The sequence below is a fragment of the Oncorhynchus tshawytscha genome, linkage group LG15, assembly GCF_018296145.1.
Source record: "Oncorhynchus tshawytscha isolate Ot180627B linkage group LG15, Otsh_v2.0, whole genome shotgun sequence".
Lineage (NCBI taxonomy): Eukaryota > Metazoa > Chordata > Actinopteri > Salmoniformes > Salmonidae > Oncorhynchus > Oncorhynchus tshawytscha.
Window position 1 is genome coordinate 26,024,913 of NC_056443.1, and position 26,053 is coordinate 26,050,965.

The 26,053-nt window shown below is 48.9% G+C and overlaps 1 protein-coding gene across 4 annotated transcripts in view; it reads right to left on the reverse strand.

Annotated features, from left to right (window-relative positions):
* Nucleotides 1-9,193: 9,193 nt before the first annotated feature.
* Nucleotides 9,194-26,053, reverse strand: part of LOC112214721 (protein AF-9) — a 71,471-nt gene continuing 54,611 nt past the window's right edge. For all 4 annotated transcript variants that reach the window (XM_024373685.2, XM_024373688.2, XM_024373686.2 and 1 more), the window contains exons 8-14: nt 14,266-14,338; nt 14,069-14,122; nt 13,812-13,944; nt 13,448-13,547; nt 12,783-12,839; nt 12,426-12,497; nt 9,194-10,813 (exon numbers count right to left, since the gene is read on the reverse strand). In XM_024373685.2, coding sequence (XP_024229453.1) covers nt 10,682-10,813; nt 12,426-12,497; nt 12,783-12,839; nt 13,448-13,547; nt 13,812-13,944; nt 14,069-14,122; nt 14,266-14,338 — 621 coding nt within the window. In that variant the 3' untranslated portion in view covers nt 9,194-10,681. The remainder of the gene's footprint in view (nt 10,814-12,425; nt 12,498-12,782; nt 12,840-13,447; nt 13,548-13,811; nt 13,945-14,068; nt 14,123-14,265; nt 14,339-26,053) is intronic.

Sequence of the window (26,053 nt, forward strand, 5' to 3'; positions counted from 1 at the left end):
ACGTTGTCAATATAAAAAGGTAAACAAGAAAGGCACTCTCTCGGTCGCGCGCATGAAAAAGCACTGTGACACGGCAGGATCCACTCATTCAGACTGCTCTTACTCCCTCATTTTTCAGAATACAAGCCTGAAACAATTTCTAAAGACTGTTGACATCTAGTGGAAGGCATAGGAACTGCAATTTGAGTCCTAAGTCAATGGATACTGTAATGGCATTGAATAGAAAACTACAAACAAACAAAGAATCCTACTTCCTGAATGTATTTTTCTCAGGTTTTCGCCTGCCAAATCAGTTCTGTTATACCCACATACACTATTTTAACAGTTTTGGAAACTTTAGAGTGTTTTCTATCCATATCTACCAATTATATGCATATCCTATCTTCTGGGCCTGAGTAGAAGGCAGTTTAATTTGGGCACGCTTTTCATCCAAAATTCCAAATGCTGCCTCCTACCCTAGAGAAGTTTTAAGAATACCTGCTCTTGCAACTCAATATTAGGAAGATGTTGTTCATGTTTTGTACATTCAGTGTATATTGGCTACCTCTTTCACAAACCATGGGTGTATTCACTAGGAACCAAATGGGGAGGGACCTACCTGAATTTATCCACATTTTCGATGTAAAACATTTTGCTACGGTGTGCACTAATGAATACACCCCAGATAACTTGCTAGTGGTTACAGTAATGTCCATTGACTTTTTATTGTTCTTGATTCATGAGAGAACTCGGTCATTAGAATGAACATTGATAATTGACAGTGCTTGATAATGTAAGAGATGCATGAAGATATGCCAGGTGTGTATTCACTAGGATGCATGAAGATATGCCAGGTGTGTATTCACTAGCAAACAAACGGAAGCAAATGGAACAAAACAGGAGGGCCCTAACTGAATTTGTCTAATAGAAACACTTTTTCATTGCAAAATGTTTACCTTCTAGAGGAAACAGTTTTCGTTGCAAAGATTTTGCTATGGTGAAAAATGTTTTGCTACACTGTGCGACTAATGAATACACCAATGTATTTTCTCCCACACTGTCTGGAAGGTATCACAGCGGACATTTGAAGCCACATAACATGCTGAGTGACATATTGCCAAGATATGCTTCAGTAGATCTCCATGCAGTAATTAACAGCTGGGCTATAGTTTCCCCATTCATTGGAAAAAGGAAACAACTCCTTATCCTTTGTGTCCTGAAAATCTAAATTTGACACAACTTTGTCAACAGAAAGCAAATTAAAAGGCATGCAGTGGGATATATGCTCATTACCAGATTGACTCACAATAATCATTATATTCTTGGTAATGTGGCATTCAACTACATTTTATTGACAAACATGACTTGGGCCTAGATTCAATCAGATCAGTGCTAACCGACGATAGCTGGCTCCCGCATAGCGGATGGAACTGCATTGGAGTGTCAAATCGGTGAGCAGTTTGCTCTTGCGTCCACTGTCATGAAGCCACACCTGCCCCACTCGCATTAGAAGTTCAGAGCAAGAAAGTGTAGGCTATATAGAAATAATTACACTCAAATTGAAAAATCATTAAAGGAAATAATGTGTTTCTGTCATCATAATGGAGGTGTAGATTCCATCTCACATTCCAGTGTTCCAACTTGTAAACTACGCTGCATTGGAATTCTGTTAATGACTCTGCACGTCAGTTACGAACAAATTCTTATTTACAATGACGGCCTACACCGGCCAAACCCGGACAACACTGGGCCAATTGTGCACCGCCCTATGGGACTCTCAATCAAGGCCGGTTGTGATACAGCCTGGATTCGACCCAGGGTCTCTGTAGTGAAGCCTCTAGCACTGAGATGCAGTGCCCCCAATTCTAAAGGTTCCAGAATTTCAACTGATTCATTACCATGAATGAGCACAGACAGGCGCCCTCATTTCTTTAAGGGCGAGCCAGCCAGCCTAGAAACTGTCGGGATCATCAGTGATATGATCCTCTCTTTTCTTCTGTCAGGGCAGGAAGACTGCAAGTTGTCAGCCTGTCTGTCAGCCTGTGGGCAGGTTGGATGAGGGGTTGATTCTCTTGTCCTGCCAGTGGAACCTGGTAGGAGAAATGGGGAGGACGGGCTAATTGGCTTCACATATTTGCTGTTGAATAAAATGGCCAGCTCATAAGGTTAGCTCACAATCTCATTGGATGATGGAAGACCAAGTCCCATACTACCCATACACTGAGTGTGAAGCATTTTACTGTGGCAAGTCAATGTTTGGTCATTCTAATATCCACTGTAAGAACATCAAGGTAATATGTACTCCTTTAAATAGCTGTTCTTCAATTAATCCTATTTTGCGAAGGCAGTCGATTTATTGGCCTATTGATTTGTTTTTGTATCCATGATGAAAAGCAGTTGGTTAATGAGCCCTTTTCCCCGATCAAGACCATTTCAGTCTACACAGTTCCCAAACTGAGAACCGGGCCAACAAAGCACCACAGCATTGAACTATTAAAAGGGCCAATCTGTAGATGCTACATCCATTTTTCGGACATATACATTGATATGTACCCATTGATGCTTGTAGAATATAACTTATAAATGCCACATAAGCTTAATTCCACTGTCATACCCCATCAGAACCCAAAATATAAGCTTGTTTAACACAAATGTTTGTAAACAAAGTAGATCTAAACAAACACAGAATGGAGCCTGAAAACATGGTTCAAACTATAATTGCGATATTATGGATGGTCAGTCCAATCCATAACTCAGTTTATGAGTGGTTACATTTCTCCAGCCCCATTCTTTAGCTTTTTACCAAAACAGGGGTAGCGCTTAGCAATTGTTTCAACTGCTGATTGCCGCTTTAAGTTAATTAAGATGAGAAAGAAAAGGGTCATTTGTTTTCAATTACATTGCAGGAAATAAGCGGTGCACACCTTGAGGCTGTACAGTTGTTGTGCATCCCAAATGGCACTCTATTCCCTACATAGTGCACTACTTTTGACCAGGGCCCATAGGGCTCTGTTTAAAAAAAAATAGTGCACTATATAGGGAATAGGGTGCCATTGGGAAGCATACATGGAGTTCCCCTACATCCTGCTGGAAACTATCCTCCACATCTGGGGCCTTCAGAGAGAGGCACAGGGAGTATTTAAGCTTTATGAAGTTTTAATGGAACGTGCATATCAGCGTGTCATCACGAGATTATGGGAATTTACTACTGTCACTGGATGAAAACGCTGCCGTGCAAGACAGGGATTTCCTTTGGACTATTATTATGAACCTTGGAATCCAGTGTTACAGAACTGAGATCATTACTAACAGGAGTAGGCCTAACTATATATTTAGATAGATAAATATCTAAATATACAGTATATTACTATATGGCTCTGGAGTAACTGAATAGGTTAACTTCTTTATGCTATTACAGTTGTTACTACTCATCCTGGTGTTAAAGCTCATTGTTAATTTTATTATTGTATGTTATTACTCCCCACAGAACATTTTTGTCTTCACATGATAGTAATGCAATATTATAAAATGGGTGGTAAGAGCCCTGAATACTGATTGGCTGAAGCCATGGTGTATCAGACCGTATACAACGGGTATGACAAAACATTTATTTTTACTGCTCTAATTACGTTGGTAACCAGTTTATAATAGCAATAAGGCCCAAGGGGGTTTGTGGTGTATGGCCAATATACCACGGCTAAGAGCTGTATCCAGGCACTCCACATTGCGTCGTGCCTAAGAACAGTCCTTAGCTGTGATATATTGGCCATATACCACACCTCCTCGTGCCATATTGCTAAAGTATAATATCTTCCCAGTACAATATATCTTGAAGGAGGATATGCTTACTGATTAGTAAAAAGAAACGTGTGGTTTGACAAGACAGTAGGGAAGAGAAAGATGGTCAACAAGCATAGTGACTGAATTCGAGATGTTTTCTCTTCCTCTTTCAAGTTCAACACTTTGGTCAGTTTGGTGGCAGGTGGCTGGCTGGTCGCATTTGAATGCTGAGCAGGTCAGGCTAGGTGCTGCTGGTTTCAGCTTTCCTAATATCATCAGCACACGACGCATGGCCAAGTCACCAGAATAGACAGACAGCAGTATGAGAGAACAGGTCTGGAATCTGTCTTCAGTGGATGAGATTCCATTGAAAGTTGGGGTTCCAACAGATTTGTCTACTTTTCTCCCTTGTGTTCCCCCTCTCTCCCTTTCTGTGGGTTTTGTGGCGGGCATTGTGTGTGTGTGCGCGCGTTTGTGAGGGAGTGTCTGCGGGCTCACACAGACTGGGGTGGGGTGGGGGGGGCCCACTGCCACTGAAATCAAAAACCAGATCTAGGAGTAACTCATTCCAAAAAAGCTGGTCTCATTTGAAGGGATGGCACAAGGTTTGGGGGTGGAAAGAGGAGGGTGTGGGCAGGGGGCTGGATAAATAATCAAATCCAGGGCGTTCTGGGGACCCGGCCGTTTGGGAACCTTTTATGCAGCCCTCGTCTGGTCCCCCTGTCTGTACGGAGAGCTAGGGGGATCCCCCACCCCCTGCAGCGCTCCCCTCCCCACCCCTGCAGCGCTCCCCTCCCCACCCCTGCAGCCCTCCCCCAGCGCTCCCCCACCCCTGCAACGCTCCCCTCCCCAACCCTGCAGCGCTCCCTCCCCCAGCGCTCCCCTCCCCCTGCAGCGCTCCCCTCCCCCCCCCTGCAGCGCTCCCCTCCCCACCCCCTGCAGCGCTCCCTCCCCACCCCTGCAGCGCTCCCCTCCCCACCCCCTGCAGCGCTCCCTCCCCACCCCTGCAGCCCCTCCCCACCCCCTGCAGCGCCCCTCCCCACCCCCTGCAGCGCTCCCTCCCCACCCCTGCAGCGCTCCCTCCCCTCCCCCTGCAGCGCTCCCCTGCAGCGCTCCCCTCCCCACCCCCTGCAGCCCGCCCCTCCCCACCCCCTGCAGCCCTCGTCTGGTCCCTGTCTGTATGGAGAGCTAGGGGGATCCCCCCACCCCCTGCAGCGCTCCCCTCCCCATCCTCTTTGATGTCTGCTTGCTTTTGTTCTTTACATAACTCGATCTGATTTTTAAAAAGCTAATTTGTATGCCGCTTTCAGGGCAACAGAGCTGCCACCCATAATTCTACAGGAGAGCTGACAGCAAGGTCAACGCGATTGGCCACACAGAAAAAAGAGCCGGGACACAACTAAGCTAAAGCATATGATAAATGCCTTTGAATTATTGTCACTGGGGGCAAATTTAATGACAATGGCAGATTAGTCTGGGAGGATGAAATCTCTTGGCAAATGGGAGGCGGGGATGCTTCGGTGGTCGCCATTCACCATCATTTTCCTCCCTGAAAATAGATGGTACACTGGAATTACATTTGACATGGCTTATTCACACATTAGGTTCAGTTTAGGTGAACAGTAGGCCTATTGCAACTTGAATATTGAGTCGATTTTAGCAGATGTTAATTCATTTGTCTACAGATGATATCCAACTGTTAAATGTATAATGCAATCGATAAAATGGATTTCATGCCCAAAGCACACAATGCATAATTCAGACAACCTATTGTAAGTCACTTTGTCAAACTGAAAACACAAATTAGCCTTCTCATTGGACACCTACAGGTGGTCATCCTAAAAACAGTTAGTCATGTTTCTTGCCTGCTGAACAACACTGGAGCCAGTGTAAACCTGTGGATGCAAAGGAACACTTTTCTTTGTGATGTCAGCATTTAGGGGGCCTTTGTCGCAAACAGTCTGGAGCATGCCTTTAGGGAGGGAAGGAGGGGGGTTTAGAGGGGAGGGGAGACTTTTCATCAACCTTCAGCTTTAATTACTTCCTTTAGGTGCTTTTTGACTGCCTTCCAGAGGGGTGGCGGAAGGGAGGGAGAGATATCTCTCCATGTCTCTTCTGTGGGAGCTTATTTCAGAGGTCTCTCCCCATCCTGCTCTCTTTGTTGTTGTTGAGGAAATTGTATTTGGTAGCCCAAACAGGATGTCCCGCTGCTGGCCATGACTGTGAACTGCTTCCACTGACCCTGCTCTGTGGCTGAACACGGTGCAATGGCTTATAGTCATCCAGGATCCCCAAGGCAGACACTAATGGAAAACACATCGCTTCATCCTCCTCCTCCTCCTCCTCCTCTCGTCCCCACCGTCTCTCTCAGGATTATGATCTCGTCGTCAGATGGTGTTGTTGCTGCGGGAGTGTGTCTGCTGCAGCGAATCCCAATGAGTGTCGAGTTGAGAAGAAGCACGGCTGGGGAAAAAACTAACTTGTGGACAATATAAACACACTGTCATGAAGAAAGGAGGGGGAAAACGATTGAAGGATCCAGCCATGTCAAATCCATAATTATCAAGTGACAAAAAGCAGCTGGTTAAGCTCTGAAGCTCAGCCCTGTTGCCTCGTAGCCTGCACTATCATGTGTATATGTACACGATACAGAAACCAGGCCATTGAAAATAAGCTTACGTGAATATCTTTGAAGTGATGCAATTGCCAGCACTCAGCATTGCTCAGACAGACCACAATCAAACAAGATCCTCTTCTTAAATGGTGTGACAGAGTATAATGCTCTCAGATATTACTGAAACAGTTGTCAGCAAAACAAGTGAAGTGTATGCAAGCCCCTTCTTTCCAGTTCCACACAGAGTGAGAGACACAAAATTGCTTGTGTGAAATTGTCTTTAAAAAATGTGACAAAAGGAAATACATAGTCAGTAGATGTTCTGGTTATTTAAACCTTCTCAGTCTCATTCTTGGCATTAAGTAACTTCCCAAAGGCAAAAAAACAGCAACAATAGTGATATTAGTAAATTATTTCTGTAACGAGTAATGTCTTTAAGATTCCTGCTGGGAATGACTTTTTTCCGCTCCTGCAAATAGTGTGATAATTGAATGGCCAATTGGGAATAGCCTCGGGCTCTTAACACAAATCAGAATTGCGGCGTATGATGGAGCCATGTTAACACGATTAGAGGTGTATCACATTCTCAAAATACCTTGGCACCACCATCATTCCCACTGTCCAGCTGCTACAAATGTTGTGTTAAGTTGGCTGGCTTAGCACATCCGTTAGCGGCCATGGCGTAACGCGTCCGTTAGTGGCCATGGCGTAACGCGTCCGTTAGCGGCCATGACGTAACGCGTCCGTTAGTGGCCATGACGTAACGCGTCCGTTAGTGGCCATGACGTAACGCGTCCGTTAGTGGCCATGACGTAACGCGTCCGTTAGTGGCCATGACGTAACGCGTCCGTTAGTGGCCATGGCGTAACGCGTCCGTTAGTGGCCATGGCGTAACGCGTCCGTTAGTGGCCATGGCGTAACGCGTCCGTTAGTGGCCATGACGTAACGCGTCCGTTAGTGGCCATGGCGTAACGTGTCCGTTAGTGGCCATGGCGTAACGCGTCCGTTAGTGGCCATGGCGTAACGCGTCCGTTAGTGGCCATGGCGTAATGCGTCCGTTAGTGGCCATGGCGTAACGCGTCAGCACCCCTTACTACCATTATAGTGCAGGGCTCTGGTCAAAAGCAGTGCACTACACAAGGAATAGGGCGTCATTTTGGACGAAACCCTGATTCCAGAGAGAACAGGAAGGAAGGTTGTTAGGGGGTGCATCTCAATAGTCTAAAGTGGTATCCCCTTTCACTTTTCCTCTCATCCACATCGATTGAAATCAACATGTTTATATTGTGTGTTGCAGATAGAAATATAGGCTAATGAATAGAGCTGATGTGATTCCATATTCTACATGTCAGAATAATGTTTGAAACAATACATTTCTATCTTAACGTTCTGTGACGTTACATACTCCTGGACAGGGCCCAGTACAACGAATCTTGGCAGCGAGACCTGGAAGGCTTTCGATTTGGCGAGCAACCAGTTTGATCCATGTTTGATGGAGACAAATGCCATCCTCCTTCATGAAAGGCCTGAGCATGATACTTCCTTCACCTTCCCATCACCAAAAATGGGGAGTTTGGATGCCTTCCAAACGTTTAGGTCCGTCCAACCACCACATTATCAAACCAAAAAAAAAAAAAAAAAGCTACACAATTCCTGTCATCTTCTGGAAGAAGGGATTGACATTCTGACCTGAGACCGGTTATCATTAAACTGTGTTTGTGAACTTTTCCCCTTGTACAATTGCTCTTATGTCTCAGCGATAGACCAGCATCCGGTCAAGGGGGTGTACTTGTAGACTACAGAAACAGGAGATGGAGTCCTGCACTAACGGGCCATTCTGGCTCAGACAAGGCTACCTATCTACTTTAGGTCTCCAAGAATCTAAATATAATGAATCACTGGGAATCAACACCCACTCAGAATTCATCTACACTTGGTTTAAAAGAATAGTGACATTTATATTCAGTGGCTAGTTGAAGAAAACTGGGGTTGTCATCAAATTACCAAGTTGTCCTTGGAATTCAGTGACTAGAAGGAAACATCACAAATGCGAAACCTTGGATCACACAAAACCAGTGTCCTCAAAGAAATTACAACTGTGCATTTGGAATTGCAACTCTGCAAGGTGTCTGAGAAACCACACAGTAAATGGGTCTGATCAAGTAGAACTGACAGAGACTGAGGAAAATAATGTCCACATTCAACCCAACAAGACTGCAAATTGCTCTAATAACCTCACCATGTTCATCTTAATAGGTAAGAGATAGGAGACTGATGGAGATGACTGCTAGATGCAGAGGGTAACTGGGGTGTATTTAGTAGAGCAAAACATTATGAATGTTGCCGATAGGAATGCAATGTATATGGAGCTGAACTGACTCCCTATACTTGAGGACCGATATCTGTTTTGCCTAATATATTTACATCTTAATGTTCTGTAACATTTTACCCTCCTGAACAGACCCAGGCATTAAATAGCCCTTTGAAAAGGTTGGCGTTTATGTCCATTCCTAACACCCCCTTCTCACCAAATGGAGGTATTTTACAGGATACTCCTTAAGTAGTCTTGTTTCTCTCCCAAATAAAGCAACAACCAGAATTTGGGCCACATGTAACTGGACAAGTGTTAGTGGGGTCTGCATTTGAACTGTATTACTTTATCTAAGAAAGAAAGTGAAGTGTTTTGATGAAATTAACTGGTAGGAAATAATTAGCTGCATGATGTGGATGCACCAGAAGGCAGTTTGACTAAAGCACACATTTGTTGGGATTTTAAAACGATGGTATACTTTCAAACCTTCCAAAAAATGAAGGATGACATTGTTATCACATATACAGTTTATATGCAAATAAAGACTACATCATGACATCCCAACCAAAACAAACATCTTTGGGCTTAGAAATTAAACTGGAGAAATTAGGGACAAAATGCGAGTTAATCAACAGGACTTTGCAACAACATACAAAAAGACAAATTTAAAAATCACACCGTGCCAATAACTGCTTTCACCACAGGTTGCACATGTCCTCATCTGTACAAAATACACATTTTATTGTATGTCCTAAGAATACACAAGAACTTAAGGCAGACATGGGTCAAGCAAAACACAACATACTGCCTTTGTGTGGCCCAGTGAGTAGCTACGACCACTGGTATTCCCATTGAGGCGTCGCTCGGCAGACTAAACCAAATCAACATGAATTCCTCAGATTAGCAAAAGGAAAATGTCCTCCAGAACAACGTGAACAAAAACATGTCGTTTTCTCAGTTCTATTTTTTCTCAATTCTAATGCGCAACTTTGATTTGGCAACCAAGGACCCCGTGAAATAAATAAGATTCAATGTCTGAGTACATTTCTTCCATCAAAATTCCAGGATTCAAAATGGTTCATTTTTAGCACAGGCCTGCTGACAATAGATTGGTCAAACACACACACACACACACACACACACACACACACACACACACACTTGGTTTTAACTTGTGGACAGCAAGAGCTGCGGAATACAAGCGAGAGCTTGTAAAAACAACATGCAGCACACTTCTGAAATTTGCCTAGTCATCATCCTAAATCAATTCAAGTTTAGGTACCAAGAATGGAATATAAATTGATGCAATTAATACAATTGTGAGTCCACGATTGGTCTCAGCTTGTACAATTGGGCACTGATAACATATCGTTTGAGAAGGCAGAATTCCTCATAGAGAGAGAGGGACGATTGACTGATCCGTCACATGAGATAATTGAAATCTCAACGTTGCTCCACCATCCTTCCAGAGCCAGAGAGATGCATATTGTGAAGTGCTTGCACAAGACTAATTCTGTGTTGCTACTATTAACACGCACACCTGAAACTCAAACTCAATAAATAAAGACTGACAAATGTGGTAAGGCAGTGTTGAACATGCATCATTCATCACAAAGAACAAAAAATTCGACACACATACATGATAATAATATGCACATTCCTTTTAAGAGCAAGGTCTCCGTTTCTTTCCTCTGGTTTGTTTTGTTAACTGTGGAATTCTTTCAAGGCTTTCTGGGTGATATTCCTGGTCGACAGGACTCATCTCAAGGGTGATCCGACACGCCGTTCAGGTCTGTGTCGCTCGCGGGCTACCCTGGTCGTGTGGAGAGCCAGGTTCCAACGAGTAGAGTGGCGCGACCATAACCGCCAGGCACAAGGACCCAGGGCAGGGGCCGGTCGGTAGTCTTTTTTGCAACGCAGAGAAAGTTCAAGTAAAAAAAACAAATAAGAGGAAGAATCCAAAGTTCTTCACCGTGGCAGCTTGCTGCTTCCAGACCTCATGACGTCCCAGACGTTTCCAGGTAACTCTGGAGCTTCCGTACCGTGATTTTGTCCAGGGAACAGAGGTCAAAGTCAAAAGTTGTGTTTGTGATGTGGAAGTGTCCAGTCTCCTCGATGAGGTTCACAATCTGGGAGGCAAGAGAAGGCACAACAAGAAAAGCTGTCAGTTAACACTCAGACTACAGTATGTAAACCCAAATCCCAGCAAGAATGGAGAAAGTGTACACATTTCTTTTCTTTTTTCTTTGAATCTTCCACATTCAACATAAACAGACCAATTATATTCCATGCATGTCCTCCTCTTCCTAAAACAAAAGAGGAATGTTGCTTGGATAATATAGTATGTCTAAGCAGCTGGTATTAAACTATATTGACCAGCAGCTGAGTTAGTTTGTATGTGCACTACTGTCTTAGAGAGCAGCCTAGTCATAGACAAATGTTGGACCTCACACAATACTTATTAAAAACACATTTGTGGGAAATGTCATTGAGCGGTTGGTGGGCTAGTGTCGGTTGAACTTGGAATGGGGACCCCCCCTAATTCACTCCATCCCATCCCTCACATGCAGAACCCTGTATTAGAGAGGGAGAGACCCAAATGGGAATTATACTTTTTCCTTGGCTGGTGTCTTATTGGTTCTAGTTCTACTCCGATAGGACTGTGTGTGTGTGTGTACATGCATCTTCCTCGTGGTAATTACAGGCACTCGTGTGTATTTGTTGATGAAGCAACAGCAGTGTTGTAACGTAATGGGGACCCAAACCTGATCCGTTTCACACTATCGGATGGAACACATTTCTCCTTCTCCCTCGGAGCGCAGACCGGATTCAGGAGTGCAGGGAGACTCCACCCATTGTTATGACACAGCAGATAGATGCTTGCAAGTCAAGTCGCAACAACCCCCTCCCCCCGCTTGTATCCGCAGAGATGGAACCACACCAAGATCTTCAGACCTGGTTTTGGTCATGTAGGACAGCATTTTGGCTGATACTTCCATTTTCCATTTGCCATGACAGATTAATTTCTATTGGATATAAACACAGTCCCCATTTTCGGTTTTCATCACAATGACAACAACAACAAAAAATCTCCCATGGGCAGACAGACAATCTACTTTAAAAAGACTCAACAATGACATAAGCCCATTTTTACATGTGTGGTTTTTCCTAAACAGAGAGACTGGGGAGGAAAAATAGTGTTGGGAGGTTGGAAAGTTAATCATTCCCATGTCTCGTTTTCTGAGGACGTGGAACGCCGCTCCGAACTCTAAACGCTCTAAACGCTCAGAGGATTAGTTTGATTACGCCACGAGTCAGCGCGCCACTTGCTAATTTTGTTTGGGGATGAGTTTTTCCACCGATGCTCGGAGCCAAACTTTTCTTTAGGAGAACGAGGAAGAGCGAGACCGCTCCTTGGCAACTGCGGCTGGGAATCGCCATTAATGCGGTCATATGATAGGCCTTGTGAACATAAACAAGAGGACGTTTGCTCTTAGGCGGAGTGGAAAAAAGGTTAACCAAATAATCTATCGTTTCCAGACACACATAGATGAAGTCCTTGACTATAATGTGGCGAGTAACATACAGTATGAAGTTGTTGGACATACAAGCCCAAACAAAACCACCCTAGCAAGTAACATCTATGCAAACATGAACTGCAAACAGGTTGTTTTCTGAAAACACACACACACACACACACACACACACACACACACACACACACACAGTATTAAACCTCACCTGTTGTAGTATGTGCCTCTCTCTCAGTGTCATCAGTCGTCTGTGTAGCTCCACCAGCTCATCCAGGTAAGCCTGAGTGAGTGAGATACCAATTGAATAGTTCCAAAAGTGCAAACTCAAGCTACATCAAGCAAACCTTCAAGTATGTATTTGACCCAGGCCTGTTAACTAGTCACACCATCTGGGACTATGACAAAGAGAGTAAAGGTTGGATGGCCAAGGAAGAGTGTCTGTCTCCTGTCCATTTACATGAGCCTTGGTGAACATGAAGACTTCTTCAGTGTAAGATTACACCCAATGTAACTCCCCTGGTATGACCTAACCTACGTAAGACCCAACTGCAAGGAAGCTACTCACCTTGTCACAGTCAATGTTTTTATTCTTATCCTGCTTCGTTTGCTTCACCTCCAGTATCTGCGAGACATCAGGGTTGTATTCATTAGTACACAACGTAGCAAAACATTTCGCAATGCCAAATAAGTGTTTCTTTTGGACTAGTCCAAGAAGGACCATTCCAGTTTCAACCTGTTTGCTTCCGTTTTGTTCATAAGGAATACAACCCAGATAAGGAATTACCATACGTGCCCGCTGGAAAACCGCTGATTTGTTCACACAACTGTCATTATTTACATAACAGTGTGGTTGGCGTATGAGGGAAATGAATCGTGGGAATTACGGGATCCTAATACGACAGATGTTTCCCTACGAGCAGCATTGGATAACAATAACAGCCGTGTTCACTTTCATAATGAGGAGCAAAATGGCAAACTACACATTAGAAGGTTTCCTCCCAGCAGTGTTTATGCTAATACAGTATTTACATAAAAAATATTTACATAAAAAGGGGGGGGGGGCGTATTCGGTCAATTTCGTTGGACTAATTGTGGTTGGGAACTATTGTTTGGCTACTCTAGGATGTGAAACTATTCAACATCAGGGATACCAGTTGACTGATATCAGTTTACTGATAACATGTAAGAAACAATCCTCTGACAACTGCTTATCATTTCCCCTGGTCTTACCTGGTTATTACTGGTCTTTAGTAAAGGCGGGGGCTCGTGTCGAGAGTGGGGAGAGGGGGCTGAGCTGTTCTCGCTCTCACTGCCGTCACTCAAGCTGACCCTGCAGACAAAGAGGATGACAAGAATTAGAATACAAAATAGAAATTAGTCTGAGGTTGTTCTTCATCCAATCGTACAACCACACACACCTAGGAGCAGCACAAGGTCAGAGCAGTGTCCCTGAAACTATATTTTAGATAAAGAGCCTTGCTCCAAGGGCACAACGATAGCAGGTGGTACCCGAGTTGCCAGTTCATTACAGCCCTATTGAACACGACAACGGGAGGGGCCAGAAGGGCCATGACAATGGCCAGGCGCTAACTACCGGCGATGGCGGTGTGTCATGTGCGTGTGCACCGGACGCTCCAGGTCAGAGTCCATGTCGTCGTCGTCCTCCGAGTCATCCTCATTGTCTTCCGACTGCAGGTCATGGATTATCGAACGAAGGGGACCTAACACTGTGTGTGAGAGAGAGAGAGTCAGTGAAGAGGAGCTCACAACTTTATATACACATTTCACTGTCAACTCATCATGCTTAGTCTTGTGATTCCATCCAAGGACTGTAGTTAAGTGAGAGTATACCTGTGTGGGCTGTGCCAGGGACGGCCCCTACCTTCCTGCGGACGAACTCGGCCACTGTGTCCATGGAACAAAAAACACATGCATGGAAGTGATTCAAAATGTAATACCCCCTTTTGTCGTGACCAATCCCCCCAAAAATGTATAGTTATTTCTGGGTGATCTGGGGAAAAGTGTGTATTTATAGGTTCTGGTGTTACCTTGCCGTTTGTGGCTGGCTGCAAAGCCTGAGCTGGAGCTGGAACTGGAGCTGGCCGGACTGGGCTGCTCCGACTGGGAAAAGGAGAGAGGGATAAGATACCCATAATCTATTAGAGATATACTACATGGTAACACCAGCGATCGCAGAGTGAACAAAGCCCATTGCGTAGGGTGCAAACACAGTGTGCACAAAACACTAAGAGGACAGTGATGCCATCAGCAGCCAATGAGTCCAGTTACTAGAGCATACAATTACCACAAAGGTGTAGAGGGAGAGAATCTGAAGTCAAATGTCTACTGATGGCATAGAAGGAGCTTCTATGCCATCAAAAAGAACATTCAATTCAACATACCAATTAGGATCTGGCAAAAAATACTTGAATCAGTTATAGAACCCATTGCCCTTTATGGTTGTGAGGTCTGGGGTCCGCTTACCAACCAAGAATTCACCAAATGTGAAATGTGAATTCTGCAAAAAATATCCTCCGTGTACAGCGTAAAACATCAAATAATCCATGCAAAGCAGAATTAGGCCGATACCGCTAATTATCAAAATCCAGAAAACCTTCCATAACAAAGCCATCACCTACAGAGAGATGAACCTGGAGAAGAGCCCCCTAAGCAAGCTGGTCCTGGGGCTCTGTTCACAAACAGACCCCACAGAGCCCCAGGACAGCAACACAATTAAACCCAACCAAATCAAGAGAACTCAAATAATTACTTGACACATTGTAAAGAATTAACAAAAAAACAGAGCAAACTAGAATGCTATTTGGCCCTAAACAGAGAGTACACAGTGGCAGAATACCTAACCACTGTGACTGACCCAAAATTAAGGAAAGCTTTGACTATGTACAGACTCAGTGAGCATAGCCTTGCTATTGAGAAAGGCCACCAAAGGCAGACCTGGCTCTCAAGAGAAGACAGGCTGTGTGCACACTGCCCACAAAATGAGGTGGAAACTGAGCTGCACTTCCTAACCTCCTGCCAAATGTATGACCATAGAGATAGATATTTCCCTTAGATTACACAGATCCACAAAGAACTAGAAAACAAATCCAATTTTGATAAACTCCCATATCTACTGGGTGAAATACCAGTGTGCCATAACAGCAGCAAGATTTGTGACCTGTTGCCACAAGAAAAGGGCAACCAGTGAAGAACAAACACCATTGTAAATACAACCTATTTTTATGTTGATTGTTTTCCCTTTTGTACTTTTAAATATTTGTACATCATTACAACACTGTATATAGACAATGACATTTGACATGTCTTTATTCTTTAAGTGTAATGTTTCCTGTAAATGTTGTTTATTTCACTTTTGTTTATTATCCAATTTCACTTGCTTTGGCAATGTAAACATTTTTCCCAGGCCAATAAAGCCCTTTAAATTGAATTGAAATTGAATTGACTGAGTAAGTGTCACTTCACACCGTGAGGCGATTTGAGATAATAAAGTTAGTCCCTGATGGGCTTAACAGTCTTTCCCCCCCGTAAATCTGGGCTTGTCACACACACACAACCATAATGACGATAGATTTACAATGCTTTCGGCTGAGAACAGTATTCACACCTCACAAACACAGTTGGGCAGGAAGGCAGCCAACAACAGGTAAACTGTGCAGCAGGCTCACAATAAAAAGGGGATTCTGTTCCATTCCCACATGCAAAGGCAATACGTTTCTGGGGCCAGACAAGTACAGAGTCTAAACAAATCCCAATGGAGATGCCGCAGACACATTACGTTAATCAACAACTCAAGTTCTCTGTGACCATCGTCCATCAGACTAAATGTCATCATGCTACCAGAGTTTAATACAAACCAATTCAAATATATTGATCACTAGTCTCCACTAGGAAAGATGACTTTTGATCCCACGCCCCACAGCTTGAGAACCTCTGTTACAGTTGAAGTCGGAAATTAACACACACTTAGGTTGGAATCATTAAAACTCATTTTTCAACCACTCCACATATTTCTTGTTAACAAACTATAGTTTTGGAAAGTCGGTTAGGACGTCTACTTTATGCATGACACAAGTCATTTTTCCAACAATTGTTTACAGATTATGTAATTTACTGTATCACAATTCCAGTGGGTCAGAAGTTACACTAAGTTGACTGTGCCTTTAAACAGCTTGGAAAATTCCAGAAAATGTCGTTATGGCTTTAGAAGCTTCCGATAGGCTAATTGACATCATTTGAGTCAATTTGAGTTGACATCATGGGGAAATCAAAAGAAATCAGCCAAGACCTCAGAAAAACAATTGTAGACCTCAAGAAGTCTGGTTCATCCTTGGGAGAAATTTCCAAACGCCTGAAGGTACCACGTTTATCTGTACAAACAATAGTACGTAAGTATAAACATCATGGGACCACGCAGCCATCATACCTCTCAGGAAGGAGACACGTTCTGTCTTCTAGAGATGTAGAACAACAGCAAAGGACCTTGTGAAGATGCTGGAGGAAACCGGTACAAAAGTATCTATATCCACAGTAAAACAAGTCCTATATCGACATAACCTGAAAAGCCGCTCAGCAAGGAAGAAGCCACTGCTCCAAAACCTCCATAAAAAGCCAGACTACGGTTAGCAACTGCACATGGGGACAAAGATTGTACTTTTTGGAGAAATATCCTCTGGTAAGATGAAACAAAAATAGAACTGTTTGGCCATAATGACCATCGTTATGTTTGGAGGAAAAAAGGGGGGGCTTGTAAGCCGAAGAACACCATCCCGAAGGGAAATTATGTGGGTATATTGAAGCAACATCTCAAGATATCAGTCAGGAAGTTAAAGCTTAGTCGCAAATGAGTTTTCCAAATGGACATACTTCCAAAGTTGTGGCAAAATGGCTTAAGGACAACAAAGTCAAGGTATTGGAGTGGCCATCACAAAGCCCTGACCTCAATCCTATAGAAATTTGTTGGCAGAACTGAAGTGTGTGCGAGCAAGGAGGCCTACAAACCAGATTCAGTTACACCAGCTCTATCAGGAGGAATTGGATCAAAATTCACCCAGCTTATTGTGGGAAGCTTGTGGAAGGCTACCCCAAACGTTTGACCTAAGTTAAACAATTTAAAAGCAATGCTTCCAAATACCAATGAGTGTATGTAAACTTATGACCCACTGGGAATGTGATGAAAGAAATAAACGCTGAAAAAAACTCTATTATTCTGACATTTCATATTCTTAAAATGAAAGTGGGGATCCTAACTGACCTAAAACAGGGAATTTTTACTAGGATTAAATGCCAGGAATTGTGAAAAAAATCAGTTTAAATGTATTTGGCTAAGGTGTATGTAAACATCTGACTTCAACTATATATAGATCATCATGAGAGCACACCTTGTCATATCCTGACTGACACTCATTTTAGTACAGGGAGGAAGATGTGTGCATAGAGTACTGCACTCCAAATGTCACCAGAAGTTCACTGAATACACCAACTTCTATATCCAAGTCGCTCTACAACAAATAGTTGTTCGCCGGCTAAAGCTGATGGTTCCTTTCAGGAGAAAGAGAAAATAATTAACCATTAAGTTAATCCTCTTTGGAGGGTGGCCCAAAAGGACATTTGAAGGAGCCATTAAAGTTAATCTGAATTAATTTGTTTACATTCCACTCAGATGACCCCTTGGAAAAACCAAGCCAAGGCAGCACAAAGCAGTGATTTACAGCCAGGACATGGCTAGTGCAAAATGTTTGCAGCTGATAAGGGCTTGATAGGCCCGTCTCTCTCTCACACACACACACACACACACACACACACACACACACACACACACCAGCTGAAACAAAGAAAATGTGGATTTAGAGCCTGAATGGAGAGGAAAAACTATTTTCCAGAGGACACAAATGGAAGTAATTAATTTGATTGGACTTTTTCCAGGTGTTGATCACTGCATGGCTTCCGTTTCCTGTCTGGCTTGTGAGGTGTGCAGCAAGGCATCTCCATTCCAATTGTGGAAGTGTCAACAAATGTCCATTACCACACACACACACACACTACACCCCCCCGAAGTTGCCAAGTGTCAGGCTGGCAAGTGGGGTGCACTAAAACCGAGCCCCTGTGTGGTCCTGGGGGGTCATGCGAGAATCTTTGATTCTCTCCCTCCCTCCCTCTGGAGCGTTTTACAGCCTGTTTGTCTGTCTGGGTGTCTCATCGACATCAAATGCATGGTCAGAGGCCTCTGTTGTAAATCAAGAGGCTTTTCTCTCTGCCTGTCGTTGTCCGGCTAAAAAGTAGACACTTGTAAAGAGAGAAAGAGAGGAGAGCGACAGAGGAGAGCCCAAGAGAGAGAGAGAGCGAGAGAGAGTAGAGCCCAAGTGAGAGAGAGTCCGAGAGAGAAGAGTCCAAGAGAGAGAGAGAGTCCAGAGAGAGAGAGAGAGAGAGAGAGAGAGAAGAGGGCGAGCCGAGAGAGAGAGAGAGAGCCGAGAGAGAGAGAGAGAGAGAGAGAGAGGAGGGCGAGCCGGGAGAGCGCGCGCGAGAACAGGGTGAGCGAGCAAGGAGAGCGTGAGGGAGGAGAGAGCAAGCAAGCGAGAGAGGAGAGCAGAGCGAGAGAGGAGAGCAGAGCGAGAGAGGAGAGCAGAGCGAGAGAGGAGAGCGCGAGAGAGCGGAGAGCAAGGAGCGAGAGAGGAGAGCGCGCGAGCGAGAGAGGAGAGCAGAGCGAGAGAGGAGAGCGCGAGAGAGCGGAGAGCAAGGAGCGAGCGAGGAGAGCGCGCGAGAGGAGAGCGAGCGAGCGTGGAGAGCGCGCGAGAGGAGAGCGAGCGAGAGGAGAGCGAGCGAGCGGAGAGCGAGCGAGCGAGGAGAGCGAGCGAGAGAGAGCGGAGAGCGCGCGAGAGGAGAGCGAGCGAGCGCGGAGAGCGCGCGAGAGGAGAGCGAGCGAGCGCGGAGAGCGCGCGAGAGGAGAGCGAGCGAGCGCGGAGAGCGCGCGAGCGAGAGCGGAGAGCGAGCGAGCGCGAGAGGAGAGCGAGCGAGCGCGAGGGGAGAGCGAGCGAGCGCGAGGGGAGAGCGAGCGAGCGCGAGGGGAGAGCGAGAGAGGAAAGCGAGCGAGAGGAGAGAGCGAGCGCGAGCGAGGAGAGGAGAGCGCGCGAGAGAGCGAGCAGAGAGGAGAGCGAGCGAGCGAGCGCGAGGGGAGAGCGAGCGAGCGCGAGGGGAGAGCGAGCGAGCGCGAGGGGAGAGCGAGCGAGCGCGAGGGGAGAGCGAGCGAGCGCGAGGGGAGAGCGAGCGAGCGCGAGGGGAGAGCGAGCGAGCGCGAGGGGAGAGCGAGCGAGCGCGAGGGGAGAGCGAGCGAGCGCGAGAGGAGAGCGCGCGATGAGAGAGCGCGCGAGAGGAGAGCGCGCGAGAGGAGAGCGCGCGAGAGGAGAGCGCGCGAGAGGAGAGCGCGCGAGAGGAGAGCGCGCGAGAGGAGAGCGCGCGAGAGGAGAGCGCGCGAGAGGAGAGCGCGCGAGGAGAGCGCGCGAGGAGAGCGCGCGAGGAGAGCGCGCGAGGAGAGCAAGAGAGAGGAGAGCAAGAGAGAGGAGAGCAAGGAGCGAGAGAGGAGAGCAAGAGAGAGGAGAGCAAGAGAGAGGAGAGCAAGAGAGAGGAGAGCAAGAGAGAGGAGAGCAAGAGAGAGGAGAGCAAGAGAGAGGAGAGCAAGGAGCGAGAGAGAGAGAGGAGAGCAAGGAGCGAGAGAGAGAGAGGAGAGCAAGGAGCGAGAGAGAGAGAGAGAGCAAGGAGCGAGAGAGAGGAGAGGAGAGCAAGGAGCGAGAGAGAGGAGAGGAGAGCAAGGAGCGAGAGAGAGGAGAGGAGAGCAAGGAGCGAGAGAGAGGAGAGGAGAGCAAGGAGCGAGAGAGAGGAGAGGAGAGCAAGGAGCGAGAGAGAGGAGAGGAGAGCAAGGAGCGAGAGAGAGGAGAGGAGAGCAAGGAGCGAGAGAGAGGAGAGGAGAGCAAGGAGCGAGAGAGAGGAGAGGAGAGCAAGGAGCGAGAGAGAGGAGAGGGAGAGCAAGGAGGAGAGGAGAGCAAGGAGCGAGAGAGAGGAGAGGAGAGCAAGGAGAGAGAGAGGAGAGGAGAGCAAGGAGCGAGAGAGAGGAGAGGAGAGCAAGGAGCGAGAGAGAGGAGAGGAGAGCAAGGAGCGAGAGAGAGGAGAGGAGAGCAAGGAGCGAGGAGAGGAGAGAGAGAGAGAGAGGAGAGCAAGGAGAAACTTCCACAATTCCTTCCTAGGAGAGAGAGGTCAAAAGGCATTGAGAGCAAGGAGCGAGACAACAAACATGCAGCTGGTCTATTGGTTTATTGGTCCAGGCTTCTTCAGAGCCACTCTGCTTTAGGTCTTGCCTTGCTCAAAGCAGCCCTCTTAAAGGACAATAAACATGACTTTAGTATTAGGTTGAGAGCTTCTCTTTCAGAGGAGCGAGAGAGATGGAGAGGAGAGCAAGGAGCGATTCAGCAGGAGGAGAGCAATGAGTTCTGTGAGAGAGTAGGACTCTGAGCAAAAGCCACAAACTACTAGTTTCTCTGAGAGGGAGGAGAGGAGAGCAAGGAGCGAGAGAGAGGAGAGGAGAGCAAGGAACAGACACATCCATGAGAGGAGAGGAGAGCAAGGAGAGAGAGAGGAGAGGAGAGCAAGGAGCGAGAGAGAGAGAGGAGAGAGAGCAAGGAGCGAGAGAGAGAGGAGAGGAGAGCAAGGAGCGAGAGAGAGAGGAGAGGAGAGCAAGGAGAGAGAGAGAGGAGAGAGAGCAAGAGAGAGGAGAGGAGAGCAAGAGAGGAGGAGAGCAAGAGAGGAGGAGAGGAGAGCAAGAGAGGAGGAGAGCAAGAGAGAGGAGGAGAGCAGGGAGAGAGAGAGAGGAGAGCAGGGAGCGAGAGAGGAGAGCAAGCACCAGCGAGAGAGGAGAGCAAGGAGCGAGGAGCGCAAGGAGCGAGGAGAGCGAGAGAGAGGAGAGCGAGAGCAAGGAGCGAGAGGAGAGGAGAGCAAGGAGCGAGAGGAGAGGAGAGCAAGGAGCGGAGAGGAGAGGAGAGCAAGGAGCGAGAGGAGAGGAGAGCAAGGCCAGCGAGAGGAGAGGAGAGCAAGGAGCGAGAGAGAGAGGAGAGCAAGCCCAGCGAGAGGAGAGGAGAGCAAGGAGCGAGAGGAGAGGAGAGCAAGGAGGAGAGGAGAGAGAGAGCAAGGAGCGAGAGGAGGAGAGAGAGAGCAAGGAGCGAGAGGAGAGGAGAGCAGGAGCGAGCGAGAGGAGAGGAGAGGAGAGCAAGGAGCGAGAGGAGAGAGAGAGCAAGGAGCGAGAGAGAGGAGAGGAGAGCGCGAGGAGAGGAGAGCGAGAGAGGAGAGGAGAGGAGAGGAGGAGCGCCAGGAGAGAGGAGAGCAAGGAGCGAGAGAGAGGAGAGCAAGGAGCGAGAGAGAGAGGAGAGGAGAGCAAGGAGCGAGAGAGAGAGAGGAGAGGAGAGCAAGCGAGAGAGAGAGAGGAGAGCAAGGAGCGAGAGAGAGGAGAGGAGAGCAAGGAGCGAGAGAGAGGAGAGGAGAGCAAGCGAGCGAGAGAGAGGAGAGGAGAGCAAGCGCCAGCGAGAGAGAGAGAGGAGAGCAAGGAGCGAGAGAGAGGAGAGGAGAGCGGCGCCAGCGAGAGAGAGGAGAGGAGAGCAAGGAGCCGAGAGAGAGAGAGAGGAGAGCGGCGAGCGAGAGAGAGAGAGCGAGGCGCCAGAGAGAGAGCAAGGAGCGAGAGAGAGGAGAGGAGAGAGAGAGAGGAGAGGAGAGCAAGGAGCGAGAGAGAGAGAGGAGAGCGAGAGAGAGAGAGAGGGAGAGCAAGAGAGAGAGAGAGGAGAGCAAGGAGCGAGAGAGAGGAGAGGAGAGCAAGAGAGAGCGAGAGAGAGCAGAGCAAGAGAGAGGAGAGGAGAGCAAGAGAGGAGGAGAGCAAGAGAGGAGGAGAGCAAGAGAGGAGGAGAGCAAGAGAGGAGGAGAGCAAGAGAGGAGGAGAGGAGAGCAAGAGAGGAGGAGAGCAAGAGAGCGGCGAGGAGAGCAAGGAGCGAGAGAGGAGAGCAAGGAGCGAGAGAGAGAGAGAGCAAGGAGCGAGAGAGAGAGAGCAAGGAGAGAGAGGGAGAGCAAGGAGCGAGAGAGGAGAGCAAGGAGCGAGGAGCGCAAGAGAGAGGAGAGAGAGAGAGAGAGAGGAGAGCAAGGAGCGAGAGAGAGGAGAGGAGAGCAAGGAGCAGAGAGAGAGAGAGAGCAAGGAGCGAGAGGAGAGGAGAGCAAGGAGCGAGAGGAGAGAGAGCAAGAGAGAGAGGAGAGGAGAGCAAGAGAGCGAGAGAGGAGAGGAGAGCAAGGAGCGAGAGAGAGAGAGAGGCAAGGAGCGAGAGAGAGAGGAGAGGAGAGCAAGGAGCGGAGAGCAAGGAGCGAGAGGAGAGGAGAGCAAGGAGCGAGAGGAGAGGAGAGCAAGGAGCGAGAGGAGAGGAGAGCAAGGAGCGAGAGGAGAGGAGAGCAAGGAGCGAGAGGAGAGCAAGAGGAGAGGAGAGCAAGAGGAGAGGAGAGCAAGGAGCGAGAGAAGAGGAGAGGAGAGGAGAGCAAGGAGTGATGGAGAGGAGAGCAAGAGAGAGAGAGCGAGCCTTCCAATAGACAGTTGGCCCCTTAGAAACTTCCACAATTCCTTCCTAGGTACAGAGACACAGAGCGAGGTCAAAAGGCATTGAAACTTCAATGGCCGTCAACTTAGACAACAAACATGCAGCTGGTCTTTTGGTTTATTGGTCCAGGCTTCTTCAGTAAGTTGTAAATCTCACCGCCACTCTGCTTTAGGGGCTTTTGTCTTGCCTTGCTCAAAGCAGCCCTCTTAAAGGACAATAAACATGACTTTAGTATTAGGTTGCTCCAATCAATCTATCCTCGCTTCTCTTTCAGAGGGTCCCAAAGTGCGAGACAGGCACAAGATGAACGTCACTGGACTTAGCCAAAACGTCTGTTAATTTGCTCTCGATTCAGCAGGAGGTTGAGCAAACAAGTTAGTTTCGCTGTGAATTAAGGTTCTGTGAGCTCTCAGTTGGTCGCATAGTAGGTCAATTTAATACAAACTACATTTAACTCTGACATATAGCACTCCAAAAACACAAAACCAGCCACAAACTACTACTGTTTCTCTGAGAAAGGGTCAGGACAGCATGGAAGGTGACATGCACACAGCCTACACATTTCATATAGATGAGGGACCAGCTTGTTTACTGTTGAGCAAAATTAGGCAAATACAAACAGACACATCCATGATGCGAGAGAGCGAGCGCAGCGCCAGCGAGAGAGAAAGCGAGCGCGGCGAGAGCGAGAAAGCGAGCGCGGCACCAGCGCGAGAGAGAGAGCGAGCGCGGCGAGAGAAAGCGAGCGAGCGCGGCGCCAGCGAGAGCGAGAGAGAAAGCGAGCGAGCGGCACCAGCGCGAGAGAGAGAGAGCGAGCGCGGCGAGAGAAAGCGAGCGAGCGCGGCGCCAGCGAGAGCGAGAGAGAAAGCGAGCGAGCGGCACCAGCGAGAGAGAGAGAGAGAGAAAGCGAGCGGCGCCAGCGAGAGAGAGAGAAAGAGCGAGCGCGGCGCCAGCGAGAGAGAGCGAGAAAGCGAGCGCGGCGCCAGCGAGAGAGAGCGAGAAAGCGAGCGCGGCGCCAGCGAGAGAGAGAAAGCGAGCGCGGCGCCAGCGAGAGAGAGAAAGCGAGCGCGGCGCCAGCGAGAGAGAGAGAGAGCGAGAGAGAAGAGCGGCGCCAGCGAGAGAGAGAGAAAGCGAGAGAGAGCGAGAGCACCAGCGAGAGAGAGAGAGAGAAAGAGAGCGAGAGAAAGAGAAGAGCGAGAGCGGCGCCAGCGAGAGCGAGAGAGAAAGCGAGCGCGGCGCCAGCGAGAGAGAGAGAGAGAGAAAGCGAGCGCGGCGCCAGCGAGAGAGAGAGAGAGAGCGGCGAGCGAGAGAGAAGCGAGCGAGAGCCAGCGAGAGAGAGCGCGAGAGCGAGCGGCGCCAGCGAGAGAGAGCGAGAGCGAGAGAGCGCGGCGCAGCGAGAGAGCGAGAGAGAGAGAGAAAGCGAGCGCGGCGCCAGCGAGAGAGAGAAAGCGAGCGCGGCGCCAGCGAGAGAGAGAAAGCGAGCGCGGCGCCAGCGAGAGAGAGAAAGCGAGCGCGGCGCCAGCGAGAGAGAGAAAGCGAGCGCGGCGCCAGCGAGAGAGAGAAAGCGAGCGCGGCGCCAGCGAGAGAGAGAAAGCGAGCGAGCGGCGCCAGCGAGAGAGAGAGAAAGCGAGCGAGCGGCACCAGCGCGAGAGAGAGAGCGAGCGAGTGGCACCAGCGAGAGAGAGAGAGAAAGCGAGCGCGGCGCCAGCGAGAGAGAGCGAGAAAGCGAGCGCGGCGCCAGCGAGAGAGAGCGAGAGCGAGCGCGGCGCCAGCGAGAGAGAGAGAGCGAGCGCGGCGCCAGCGAGAGAGAGCGAGAAAGCGGCGCCAGCGCGCGAGAGAGAGAGAGAGAGAGCGGCGCCAGCGCGAGAGAGAGCGCGGCGCCAGCGCGAGAGAGAGAGGCGCCAGCGAGAGAGCGCGGCGCGAGAGAGAGAGAGAGAGAGAGCGCGCCAGCGAGAGAGAGAGCGCGGCGCCAGCGAGAGAGAGAGCGGCGCCAGCAAGAGAGAGAGAGAGCGGCGCCAGCGAGAGAGAGAAAGCGAGCGCGGCGCCAGCGAGAGAGAGAGAGCGAGCGCGGCGCCAGCGAGAGAGAGCGAGAAAGCGGCGCCAGCGCGCGAGAGAGAGAGAGAGAGAGCGGCGCCAGCGCGAGAGAGAGCGCGGCGCCAGCGCGAGAGAGAGAGAGCGCGGCGCCAGCGCTAGAGAGAGAGAGCGCGGCGCCAGCGAGAGAGAGAGCGCGGCGCCAGCGAGAGAGAGAGAGAGCGCGGCGCCAGCGAGAGAGAGAGCGCGGCGCCAGCGAGAGAGAGAGCGCGGCGCCAGCGAGAGAGCGAGCGCGGCGCCAGCGAGAGAGCGAGCGCGGCGCCAGCGAGAGAGAGAGCGAGCGCGGCGCCAGCGAGAGAGAGCGGGCGCCAGCGAGAGAGCGAGCGCGGCGCCAGCGAGAAAGCGAGAGCGAGAGCGAGAAAGCGAGAGCGCGGCGCCAGAGAGCGAGAGAAAGCAAGCGAGAGCGGCGCCAGAGAGCGAGAGAAAGCAAGCGAGAGCGAGAGAGAGAGCGGCGCCAGCGAGAGAAACGCGGCGCCAGAGAGAGAAACGGCGCCAGTGAGAGAAAACACGGCTCCAGCGAGAGAGAACGCGGCGAGAGCGGGAGAACGCGGCGAGAGCGAGAGAGAGCGAGAACGAGAGAGAGCGAGAGAGAGAGAGAGAACGCGAGCGAGAGCGAGAGCGAGAGCGAGAGCGAGCGCGGCGCCAGCGAGAGAGAGAGAGAGAGCGCGAGCGCCAGCGAGAGCGAGCGCGGCGCCAGCGAGAGAGAGCGAGAGAGAGAGAGCGAGAGAGAACGCGGCGCCAGCGAGAGAGAGCGAGAGAGCGAGAGAGAAGCGAGCGAGAGAGAACGCAGCGAGAGAGCGAGAGAGCGCCAGAGAGAAAGCGAGAGCGAGAGCGGCGCCAGAGAGCGAGAGAAAGCAAGCGAGAGCGGCGCCAGAGAGCGAGAGAAAGCAAGCGAGCGAGCGAGAGCGGCGCCAGCGAGAAAACGCGGCGCCAGAGAGAGAGAAACGGCGCCAGTGAGAGAAAACACGGCTCCAGCGAGAGAGAACGCGGCGAGAGCGGGAGAACGCGGCGAGAGCGAGAGAGAGAGCGAGAACGCGGCGAGAGCGAGAACGCGGCGAGAGCGAGAGAGAGAGCGAGAGCGAGCGCGTGGCGCCAGCGAGAGAGAGAGAGAGCG